This window comes from Amblyraja radiata, chromosome 25 (genome assembly GCF_010909765.2).
Source record: "Amblyraja radiata isolate CabotCenter1 chromosome 25, sAmbRad1.1.pri, whole genome shotgun sequence".
NCBI classification, from domain to species: domain Eukaryota; kingdom Metazoa; phylum Chordata; class Chondrichthyes; order Rajiformes; family Rajidae; genus Amblyraja; species Amblyraja radiata.
In genome coordinates this window covers 28,269,607-28,282,343 of record NC_045980.1, presented here as the reverse complement: position 1 = coordinate 28,282,343, position 12,737 = coordinate 28,269,607, and the positions used below count along the sequence as shown (strand labels likewise).

The 12,737-nt window shown below is 42.9% G+C and overlaps 1 protein-coding gene across 7 annotated transcripts in view; it reads right to left on the bottom strand.

The window, feature by feature from the left end:
• Window positions 1–12,737, bottom strand: part of cit (citron rho-interacting serine/threonine kinase) — a 153,229-nt gene that overhangs the window by 11,005 nt on the left and 129,487 nt on the right. For all 7 annotated transcript variants that reach the window (XM_033043639.1, XM_033043633.1, XM_033043640.1 and 4 more), the window contains exons 38-43: window positions 9,655–9,735; window positions 6,751–6,886; window positions 6,401–6,540; window positions 3,237–3,329; window positions 2,688–2,796; window positions 304–432 (exon numbers count right to left, since the gene is read on the bottom strand). In XM_033043639.1, coding sequence (XP_032899530.1) covers window positions 304–432; window positions 2,688–2,796; window positions 3,237–3,329; window positions 6,401–6,540; window positions 6,751–6,886; window positions 9,655–9,735 — 688 coding nt within the window. The remainder of the gene's footprint in view (window positions 1–303; window positions 433–2,687; window positions 2,797–3,236; window positions 3,330–6,400; window positions 6,541–6,750; window positions 6,887–9,654; window positions 9,736–12,737) is intronic.

The following is a 12,737-nucleotide window of genomic DNA, read 5'->3' as shown; positions in this document are numbered from 1 at the left end:
GGTCATGTCAGCAGTAAATTGTACATTCAATAAGCCACACATCAGCTTCATTGGTGTGTGAGATGTGGGCCAGGTGCATTAAATTAATACAGCATTTAAGGAAATATTTGCTTCCCAAGGATGAACACCTATAGTTTTGCTTCAGCAGAAATGTTTCATTAATCTATTTGTTTGGAAGCTGGTTGGACTTGTCACATAAAAGGAAAACAACTTCAGGAATATAAATATAAACCATGTCATAAAATATTAAAGGCAGCCATCATTACACGCAGGCAATGGCTATATTACAAGCTCGTTACTTACCATGGAAGCAGAGCAGAAACTCATCCGTTTGCCCACTGCTATTCACCTGGGCAATGGCAATTGGGAAACTGTAGGATGAAGCAGCAAAAATAGCAGAAGCCAACGTCATATCGTTCTTATCCAGAAATTCTGCAGTGCGAGAGACAGAGGCACCTGAGATTGGTAACTTTCAATGATACGGTCACATTGCCAATTACATTAGGTTAACGGTGAGCAGGTTCAACAATATATACAAGCTTATCAATGGTCTCAAGTCAGAACATTTGGTAGTTTGCTAATATAAACATCCACTAGTTTACTTTTAAATATTACTCAAGTACACAAGGGTTTACTTTAAACTCAAAATGTTTAAATAATTAGCTTACAGTCCAGAATTTACAACCCATCAGTGGTAATCTCTTCCCCAGTGAAAAATGGGCCATTCTGGGCTCTACCTGTCCTCAGTCATCTGTTGCTGGCCCTGTTTGTTCTGGTCTTTTCGCACCTCCTGATTCTCCCCCCCCCCCCACACCTCTACTTTTAGTCTGAAGAAGGGTTCTGACCCAAAACGTCACCTATTCCTTGTCTCCTGAGATGTTTCCTAACCTGCTGAGTTACTCCAGCACTTTTATGTCTATCAACCTATCTGTGGTACTTTTATCCACTTGAGTTAATCCTTTTCTTCTCACTCCATGTAATTTTTTTCTCAGCTGTGGGAGCTTCCAAATGATTTCCTGAGGTTGGGAAATAAACAGAAAGAAATGCAGGCAGGAACCCTCTTCATAGCATTTCTTGCATGCCCTGTGGAAAGCAGCTGTCAGCTTTGACTATGATGTTCCATAAGGGGAAATAGTCTGCCAGTAGTCATAGTCGAAACCTGACAGCGGCCACTTGTCACAGATGTGTTTCTGGTGCTCAAGTCCTGCATTGTAGAATTAATTTGCAGTTGCATGTGAGAAGGCAGGCAAATGTAAGGCTTGATACTTTTCATCAAAAATGTACAAAGAATGGGAGATAGATAACAAAATAAAAATAATATTTCAGTACATTAAGTATTCATGTCAGTATCAATCACTCCGTAGTCGGGCATCATACAGGCAAGATGCAACTGAGACCACCATGATGGGCGGCACGGTGGCGCAGTGGTAGAGTTGCCGCTGTACAGCGCTAGAGACCTGGGTTCGATCCCGACCTCGGTTGATGTCTGTGACCACTTGGGTTTTCTCCAGGTGCTCCACTTTCCTCCCACACTTAAAAGACGTGCAGGTTTGTAGGTTAATTGGCTTCTGTAAATTGTCTTTCGTGTGTATGATAGAACGAGTCACAGAGTGATACAGTGCGGAAACAGGCCCTTCGGCCCAACTGGCCCACACCGGCCAACAATCTCCCATCAACACTAGTCCCACTTGCCTGCGCATGGTCCATATCCCTCCAAACCTGTCCTATCCATGTACTCAACTCCCCCTCCCATTCCCAATCCGACCTCTCTGTCCTGGGTCTCCTCCATTGCCAGAGTGAGCACCAGCGGAAATTGGAGGAACAGCACCTCATATTCCGTCTGGGGTCCTTGCGTCCCCTTGGCATCAACATTGAATTCTCCCAATTTGGCTAGCCCGTGCTGTCCCCTCCCCCCCTCCCCTTCCTTCACCCTCTAGCTGTCTCCTCCCATCCGCCCGCCCTCGGGCTCCTCCTCCTCCTCCCTTTGTCCTTCTTTCTTTCCCCACCCCCTATCAGTCTGAAGAAGGGTTTCGGCCCGAAACGTCGCCTATTTCCTTCGCTCCATAGATGCTGCTGCACCCGCTGAGTTCCCCCAGCAATTTTGTGTACCTATCCATGTACTTGTTTCTTAAACAATGGGATAGTCCTAGCCCCAACTACCTCCTCTGGCAGCTTGTTCCATACACCCGCCACCATTTGTGTGAAAAAGTTACCCCTCGGATTCCTATTAAATCTTTCCCCTTCATCTTGAACCTATGTCCTCTGGTCCTCAATTCCCTTACTGTGGGCAAGAGACTCTGTGCATCTACCCGATCTATTCCTCTCATGATTTTGTACACTTCTATAAGATCACCCCTCATCCTCCTGTGCTCCATGGAATAGAGACCCAGCCTACTCAACCTCTCCCTATAGCTCACACCCTCTAGCCCTGGCAACATCCTCGTAAATCTTTTCTGAACCCTTTCAAGCTTGACAATATCTTTCCTATAACATGGTGCCCAGAACTGAACACAATATTCTAAATGCGGTCTCACAAACGTCTTATACAACTGCAACATGGCCTCCCAACTTCTATACAGTGTACAGGTGATCACTGGTCGGTGTGGAATTGGTGGGCTGAAGGATCTGTTTCCACGCTGTATCTCCAAAACTATTCAATGCTCCTGTTTTCCAACGACTGTTCTTACCGTCCAGTGTGTAGTTTTTCATTTCTATCTCATAGAACTTGTTGGTACCTATGATGATACTGTATGTCGTAAACTGTATACAGCTACAGGGCTCTGATGTGTCAATTTCCTGTGGGAGATATTGAAGCGGATGATGTTAATGGCCCAATTCACTGTGACAGATTACACACACACACACACCCATAAATAAAATGCTGGTGGTTCTGCCATTACACAGATTGGTGTAGATTAGAGGACACCTATTGAAGGTAAATACAGCCCATCTTGCTGTAATGAGACTTTCTATCATGCAAAGGTTCTTGGCAATGTAACTATTGCATTATAGCAGAACTACCTGTATTTTGTTAGACTTACCTCAAGTGTATAGCACTTGGGCCAATTTTGATAATTCTATGTAATACAGATATTCTAAATCATACACCATAGCATAAATCAGCCATTGTGTTACAGGAAAACACTAAAGAATAGTAGGTAGCGAAAGGCGAGGTAAATGAAGTAATCAGTTCTATTCTAAACAGGTGTTTGTGTGCACTGCATGATCACACTCACCTTGCGTATGCCAAAGCTGTCAAGCCCATCATTATAACGGAGGATGCAGACTTTATTTGACATTGCTGCACAGGTACAAGGTATACCCTCAATCTATGAAAAAAATACCACAACTGTTAGTGTCATAAATTGATATTGTGGATTTTGTGGTTGATCGTGTGTCACCCATGCTCACTACTGACCCATAGGAAATCTTTGTTAACCTTGTGTGGATTTCCTGAGGACAATTCAAAGGTGGTTCAAGGTGGTGGGAGGCCCTTTGTCATGACAAGACCTTCAGTTTGCAAACCCCTATATTCACTGGAATTTAGAAGGATGAGAGGGAATATTTTAGAAACATATAAAATTCTTAAGGTGTTTAAGAATGTCTGAAGAAGGTTTTCGGCCCGCAACGTTGCCTATTTCCTTCGCTCCATAGATGCTGCTGCACCCGCTGAGTTTCTCCAGCATTTTTGGGTACCTAAAAATCTTAAGGGATTGGACAGGCCAGATGCAGGAAAAATGTTCTCGATGCTGGGGGAGTCCAGAACCAGGGGCCACAATTTAACAATATGGGGTAGGCCATTTCAGACTGAGATGAAGAAAAATGTTTTCATCCAGAGAGTTGCGAATCTGTGGAATTCTCTGCCACAGAAGGCAGGGGAGGCCAATTCACTGGATGTTTTCAAGAGAGTTAGATATAACTTAGAGCTAGGAATCAAGGGATATGGGGAGAAAGCAGGAACGAGGCACTGATTGTGGATGATCAGCCATGATCATATTGAATGGCGGTGCTGGCTCGAAGGACCGAATGGCCTACTCCTGCATCTATTCTCTATGTTTCTACGTTTTAAGGAGGGATGTGCAGGATATATAAATGCTTACATTTTTTGACAGCAAGCCTAAATTACATCCTATTGTTTGGTCAGATGCTTCTGACTCGCAAAACATCTAAAAATACAAAAGCTCAAATACTGAAATTTTTCAAAATGGTCACAAATCATAAACACGTTTAAATGTGCTTGAAAATAACTAATAACATTTAATTTAAAGAGTTTGCAAAAACGGCAATGATCTAAACCTGGTCTTGGTTCCTTCGCCATATGAATGGGTGGAGATGCTGTCCGAGCACAAAGGTTTACTGTGGTTTAAGTACACAGGTGAATGATGTGGAAGTGGCATACCTTCACACTCAGTGTGAATGGCACACTGCCGTTCCTTGTTTCCCCAAAGAATAGTGTCAGGAAGTTGGCAAATTTTATCACGGAACTGAGAATGATATGTGAACAGGCAATATTACCAGGAAAACCCAGTCTGTTATATTCTGGGGAACTTATTAAATTAGGTAACAACGATTTCCATTCTCAAAACACTGCTGCAGAGAATCCAAACCACAAACTGGCAGGACAATCTTTAAATATAAGAAACTTGGAACATGTACAGTGACCTCCATGATGTTTGGGACAAAGACCCATCATTTGTATAAATGTATATGACCAAAATGTATAAAAATGGCCTTTATTAAAATCTGACAATGTGCACTTTAACCACATGTGATTTTTTCTATTCAAATCTCAAATTGTGGAGTACCGAGGCAAATAAATAAATGATGGGTCTTTGTCCCAAACATTATGGAGGGCACTGTAAACACTGAGAAGCAATGTCTCGTCTTTGAAGAGTTACGACTGGGCTAACCTTAGCGTTCAACAGTAGCAACATCACAGTTTAAATTAAAAATTGATTTCAATTTGTTCATTTTCATAAAGGAGCAATGAAAAAATATTGAAACAATCCCTCTAAATCTAGTCTGTCCAAATTGATGTCCAGGTTAAACCATGAAAGGCTAATAATTTAATAGTTTCAGTACATATTTTAACTAAATCGATTTTGCCACTATTATTATGACAGCAAGTATTGAAGATATGAAGGGAAAGTCTTATTTCACTGTGCAGTTTGTTATGAAACATGGAATCAAATGTAAAACTATCTTATAGAATTACAGTACTCGCGTACAAAAGGCATTTGTTAAATGAGTATGACAAGCAAGACGCAATTAGAAATACATAAAATATCCTATGATTTGGCATGCACTGGGCCTGATGTTCACGAGGTAGGGCACACAGTTTGGGAGCAGATGGAGGAATTCAATGCTTCTTTCATGTTTAATAACTGACCTCAGTATGATTATTTTTCCATTCTCTACTCGATCAACCAACTTGTAAAGCTGGCTAACTGCCAATTTGGGGGAATTTAGCCTCAGGAGGCTACAGCCAGGGATCCTTTGGAAAGTTGCCAGCCAGGGGGAGGAAGAAATGAAACGGCTAGGATTTGACCAGGGAGTTTGCTGATCACAGAAGGGAGGTGGTCAGATCGGTATTGTGGGTTATTGATGGCGGTGGCCATGATTGGCGAAAGGGAATATGATGATGATTTTGAGGGCATCTGCTCACCCTTCTCCCTTGCAATGATATGGCACTTACTTTGGAAGCTCCTCCCTTCCTTTTGATTTAGACATACAGCGCGTAAACAGGCCCTTCGGCCCACCCGGGTCCGTGCATCCATCGATCACCCCGTAAACTAGCACTATCCTACACACTAGGGATAATTTACAATTTACAGAAGTCAATTAACGTATAAACCTGCACGTCTTTGGAGTGTGGGAGGAAGCCAGAGCAACTGGAGAAAGCCCATGCGGTCACATGGAGAACATACAAACTCTGTACAGACAGCACCAGTCAGGATCGAATCAGGGTCTCTGGCACTGTAAGGCAGCAACTCTACCTCTGTGCCACTGTGCCACCCTATATTGCTGCCGAGCTTTCCCCCGTGCTGATATTTAAAATATATAAATCTGGTCCTCAATTATCAAGTGAGTCATACATCTGTTGCTTGCCACCCTTGCCTTAAAAACTGCAAAAGACACATGAAGTGCTGAGACTAATTCTCTATTTAAATTTTCTCTTCCTTATTTGAACATGAGGGAAAACATAATTATGGACAAAAAGGATAACTTGATGTTATTTGATTTACCATTGTATATTGTGGTTCTGGATTTTGAACTAAGTGGAATAACCCAGCATACAAGAAGATTTCAATGCTACTGATTGTGGTAAAATTCACATCCTCAAACAGTGAACATTTAACACAGAGAGCTAACACTGATTAAAGACTGTTGTTGTGCTCACTTTCCCCGTTGCAAACAGGTGACATCCTTTCAAGTTGTCGAAAACTGTAGGTACAAGGTCTGGCTGGCCAGGCAGGTGGGATTGGGCTAATGACAGCTTCACCTTCTTAATATCCACATAACAGAAGGCTCGCTCTTCTCCTGTCAAATAGATAATGAAATGCCATTCACATTGACTCTGACATGAAGTGTCCCCAGAAAGCACAACAATGTGAACGTCTGTAGCAAAAAATAAATCTACATTTCAATCACTTCCAAAGGAAGCTATAAAATTAGACCCTTCAAATGAAAGATGTTATGGTGCAATGGCAGTTATTGCTGGTAAATACATTTCAGCAAGTCCATAATAACCTGCAATCATGACGAGTCGATCAAGCTCCTTTAGGATATGAAGCTGGAACACTGATCCCACACCTGGGATGTGCACAAGGGAGTTCTTCACGACATTTAATGCATATAGGCCTTCCTCTGTCCCAACCAGCACAATCTGTAGATGCATAAAAGTGAGCTTTCCTCAGATATAATAATATTATAAATAGATACTCTGATAATTTAATGTGTCCTGCACAGGTATAATCACATCATTGGCAAGAATGTGTACAAAACCTTGTGTGCTTCAGATTCATCAACACCCCCCCTCCCCCAATAGAAAACCATGTTTATGGACACAAGCTACATGCGTGCATCCACAATGGGATAATACATACAATAATATATAAAATCCCTCACACCTTTTTCAATATAGTGTGAAATAATAGCCGATGGACAATCTAAAGCAATATATCAGCCTTTGTTCCATGCGATGGATAAAAACCTATCAATGTGAGAATTAAAATTACGGCAGCTCTTCCTTCAAACATAAACACTCGCTAATTCAATTGAGGCAACCATATCATTGTAGTGCTTTCAAATTATCCTTCTATCTTCTCGGCATATGACCAAGGTAATATTTATAAATTGAGTTTGGGGTCCCTAAGCCATTGTACAATCATTCTGGAGAGGTTTCATTTGAACAATATTGCCATTGAAACTGTACCGTCAGGATGTGACAGTGCAGTCCATTGATTGATCTGGGTTACTGCAGTCATGTGCCGAGGAGGATTTGATTCTCCAGTGAGCATTAACTGGCTACATTTCCCATGTCCTGCTCAGAGCCTTTTATATCTGCCTGTGGTATTTTGAGGCTGAGGAACCACAAGGAGCTTTGTTGCTGGTCTTGGTCAGACAGTGCTTTTGGCCAGAGGATTGCAAATATTTTTGGAAACCAGCAAGAGGTTAAAAAAAAGATTTATAAAGGGGGAGAATGAAAGTGTATTAAATAATACAAAAAACACAGAATGACACAGCATTCAACACCATAAATGCTCATTCTCTTCAACACTGGTGCAACACATTCCACCGGGTGGCGATGTCAGCTTCGCCAACGGTCTGTCTGTCTTTTCGGTTTTTTTGTTATTTTAGTGTGTTAATGTTCTCTGGCTTGTTTTATGTGGGGGGTGGGGAGGGGGAGGGGGAAACTTTATTTCAATCTCTTACCTTGCCGGAGATGCGATTGTTTTCCGGATCGTATCTCCGGTCGCTCTGGGGCCTAACATCATGGAGCTGGAGGCCTTGTTTGAGACTGACTTTGAGCCCCACCGCGGGGCCGTGGACTTACCATCGGAGCTTGCGATACCTTGCCTGGAATCGACGCTCCAACCGCAGCCTGCGCATTCCATCCTCGAGGAGCTTGCAGGCTCGGATAGAGACTTATGTCGGGAAGCTCCAAAGTCGCAAGAGGTTTGCCCAGTCCCGACTCGGGGTCCGATCGCCCGGCGTGGGGGAGCTGAGATCCCCTCCCCCCGATGCGGGAGCTTGATCACCCCGAACCGGAGGGCCCGACCAGGAGCCAAGATCGCCCCGTCAACGGAAGGCTCGAGGCCCCCGACCGCGGGAGAACAAAGAAGAGAAGAGATTGAACTTTTTTCCCGCCTTCCATCACAGTGAGGAATGTGGAGGAGTCACTGCGGTGGATGTTTATGTTAAAATGTTACACTACCACCACTTTGAAATACATTTCAATTCCTCTGTTTTCCTTGGTTAGAAAACCTGGAACACCCTCAACAGCTTAGTTGGAGTACCTTCACCTGAAGTGCCTGCACTGGTTCCAAGGGAGGTGACCACAATCTCATGAGGGTAATTAGAGTCGCCCAAGTAAGTGCTGACCTTGCCTGTGATGTGAACATTGCAAATTATGAATAAATAATAAAAGCATTGATTTCCACCGTCTTAATTATCGAAAACCTCACACTCTATTATCCATGTCTGTGAATTCAATTAAAATGTTCATTATGTCAGCATTGTGTAATTGAGAATTGATTTTTTCCATGAGCAAAACCTGATACCAACCACTTCTCTGTCATTTGATGTTACTTGGAAAATTTGACAGGGTACTTCTTGTCCTTAGTTCCCTTTACAATCTTGGTAAAGTAACTAAGTCAAGGATGTATGAGATAATATAATTACACACAAGGCCGGATTTACGTATAAACTAGGCAAGCTTAAGCTTAGGGCCTCGAGATCTAGGGGGGCCTACTCACCTCGCTGCCTCACCGGACCCGTCGAACCTCACCGCCCCACCGACCATCCGCCCACCGGGACCTCCTACTCTTAGCCTGCTGACCTGGCCACTCCACAGCCATCCAGCAGCCCGCAGCCACCGCCTTACCTGCAGCCTGGACTCAGCACTGGGCCTGAAGCTTCCACGCTGCAGATTCCCACTCCACTGGGCAGGGCCGGATTTAGATGAAGAGGGGCCCTAAGCTATTTCACTTGTGAGGGGTAGTCATGGTCCTCTAGTCGTGGGGGTGAGGGATTGGGAGGGGGGGGCCTCACAAGTGAAATAGCTTAGGGCCTCTCTGCATCTAAATCCGGCCCTGATTACACACGGAGTGTTCTTTTTAAGCATTTGCAGGAACACTTGTAGTACGTTGTGCTGGAGAAGGCCATTGTTGGCAGCCCAGAGACTCATGCAATGCTCATATAAGATCCCAGAAACACATTTATCCACACGCTTTGATTCATAGAGACAAGTACCGTAGTCAGGATGAACCTGGATCTCTGGCACTGCATGGCAGCAAATCTACCGCAGCGCCACTGCACTGCCCCAAAAACACACCATCTCTCCACAATCCCAGGAAGGCACACTTGCCATTGCTTAGCAAGTGGGCCACTGATCAATGAGGGAAATTCCATTCATTTCATTTTCCAACATACCTGCTCAGTGAGTGGTAATGTGCAGTTTATATCCAAACGGTCATCTCCCTCCAGCTTCAGCAATGAATTTCCCAGTAATTTCTGCAGAATTAAAGTCATATTAGGGTGTGGACACAGTGAAATGCTTCTTACTGCATACAATGAATTTGCGCAAACTCAGCTTACAATTTTAGTTATGGATTTTCTTCTTAATTAATCATTCATTCCAACATTGACAACAAGACTACACATATTCAACATTATAGGACTATTAAATGTAAAATAGTTAATTTTGAGTTTGATGGCAAGCAATGGTTAGCAAAGCTTTCCGATGCATGTGTCACTACAAATGTGGAAAGCATCAAAGTACGAACATTGTAGCCTTTAGGACTAGACAATCTAGAATCATTCTACTTTAAACTGTGAAGGTTACAGGGATTTTATGGCAGTGTCCAACATCATGAAGAGTTTTGATGGAAAGGATAGGAATTTACGTTATTTTTACGGACAGGAGAGTCATTAGTCAGTGAACAGGAATTTCAGATAGATACATAGAAATAAGTGTTGTCATTTAGTTCCTCAAGCCTGTTCCACTCCTCAAGAAGACTATGACTTCAGATTCATATCCTTTCATTAACAAACATCAATACACGATTTTAAATTGACAACTGGCCTGCTGTAATTAATTCCTCGAAAGAGTTCCAAACACTAATTGTTACCAGTCATTAATTGGAAAACTGTTTCTACATTAGGCAAGAGTCAAGAGTGTTTTATTGTCATATGTCCCAGATGGGACAATTCCTGAAAAGCAGGCACTAAGTTATTGCTTATTGCTAACGTTGTACTGTCATTTACGAAGGGAATCAAGGACAAGACCTGCGAGGCTGACGTCAGTTGTGGGAATTCTGAGGGAACGGATCTACCGGCATTTGGATAGGTAGGAGCTGATTAGAGGAAATCAGCATGACTTTGTACACAGGAAATCGTGTCACATAAATCTGACAGTGTCTTTTTGAAGACTGATGAGGGTAGGGCAGTGAACATTCTCGACAAGGACTTTAGCTAGGTTGCGTGCCATGGGCTGGTATGAACGGTTAGATCACACAGAATCCAAGGTGAGCTTGCAAATTATATTCAAAACTGGCTTGGATGAAAAATTCAGAGGGCAGTTATGAAAGGTCGATTGGATTGGTGCTGGATCCACTGTCGTTTGTTATCTACATTAACAGATGGCAATGACAACATGGTTAACATTGTGGGTACATTTGTACATGACATCTAAATTGGTGTATACTGGATGGTGTGGAAGAATATCTAAGCTTATAATAGGATCTAGATTAGTTGCGTGGGCGGATCAAGGAATTGAAAATTGAATTTAACTCTGACAGGTATGAAATGTTGCATTGATATGTCAAATGAAGGCAGGACTTGCTCAGTAAATGGTAGATCTAGGAGTATAGGTGATACAAAAAGCTGAAGTAATGAGTATAGGTGCATGGTTACCTGAAATCAGCAGTGCGGGTAGACGGAGTTTGGCAGGCTTGCCTTCATTTGGAAAGGTATTGATACAAAAATTGGGACATCATGATACAGTTGTCCAAGTCATTGGTGAGACCACTCTTGGAGTACTAGATGTAGTTCTGATTTCCCAGATATAGGAAGAATGTCATTAAGTTGGAAGGAATGTAGAGAGATTCACCAGGATATGAACCAGGCTTGAGTTTATAGGGAGATGCTGGATAAACTTTTTTCTTTGGAACATATGAGGCTGAAGGGAGACCTTACTGAAGTTTACAACATCATGAGTGACTTGGATAAAGTGAACACTCGCAGTCTTTTCCCCAGAGTAGAGGATTCTAAAACTACAGGACATAAACTAAGGTGAGAGGAATGATACATTTAAATGGGATTGCAGAAGCAACCATTTCACTCAGAGGGTAGTTCTTATCTGGAACGAGCTGCAAGAGGAAGCTATAGAAGTGGATACTATCACAACTTTTAAAATACATTTGTATACATAGGTGGATGGTTTAGTGATATGGGTCAAATGCAGGCAAATGGGACTAGCCCAGAATGCAAACTTGGTCGCCAGAGATGATTTTGGCCAAAAGGTCTGTTTCTGTGCGGTATGTCTCTCTGATTCTCTCTACTCTTGATGTTCAATAACATCATCATGACTGAGTCACTCTTTATCAACATCCTGAGAGTTACCATTAATGAGAACCTAAACAGATTGGACACATTGGTCTTGTGACTGACTACAAGAGCGGATCAGTGGCCGAGAATCGTCATGGATGACTCACTTCCTAGCACCCCAAAATCTTTCCACCAGCTACGAGACACAAGTGTGACAGAACTCTCTCCACTTGCCTGGAGTAGTGCGCATACAACAACACTCAAAAGGTTCAACACCATCCAGAGCAGAGCATTAAGAATGAATTGTAAATGAGCCTGTTTTGCATTTCTACTTGTAGAAATGGAAACCATTTACCACCATTTGCTCGTCATTCTGCTTGCATAGCCTTCAGCTTTGTGGTTTAGTGTGGATGCTTCTAAATCCAGATGTAGTTTGCATAGCATCCACAAACAAATGAGAATATGGCAAACATTTGCAAACAAAAGTGATTGATGTTTGGCAATGCCTCAAATCATCTGCAGCATAAATTAAGAGAAAGAAAACCCACTACTTTCTTTAGAAGATTCTTTAGACTTTAGGAAGATACAGCACGGAAACAGACCCTTCGGCCCACTGAGTCCGCGATGTCCAGCGATCACTCCATTCACTCGCAATATCTTACACACTAGGGACAATTTACAATTTTACCAAAGCCAATTAACCGGCAAACCTGTACGTCTTTGGAGTGTGGGAGGAAACTGGAACACCCGGAGTGAACCCACGGGGTCACAGGGAGAACGTACAAATTCCGTACAGACAGCACCCATAGTCAGGTTCGAACCTGGGTCTTTTGTGCTGCAAGGCAGCAACTCTACTGCTGCAAGGCAGCAATTCTACAGCTGCACCGGCTCAAAGTCCTGGATCCTAGATGCCCAGGCACAATCTGGAGTTTGCACATGGTTTCTTAGAAAGATGAAACTTTTTCCAG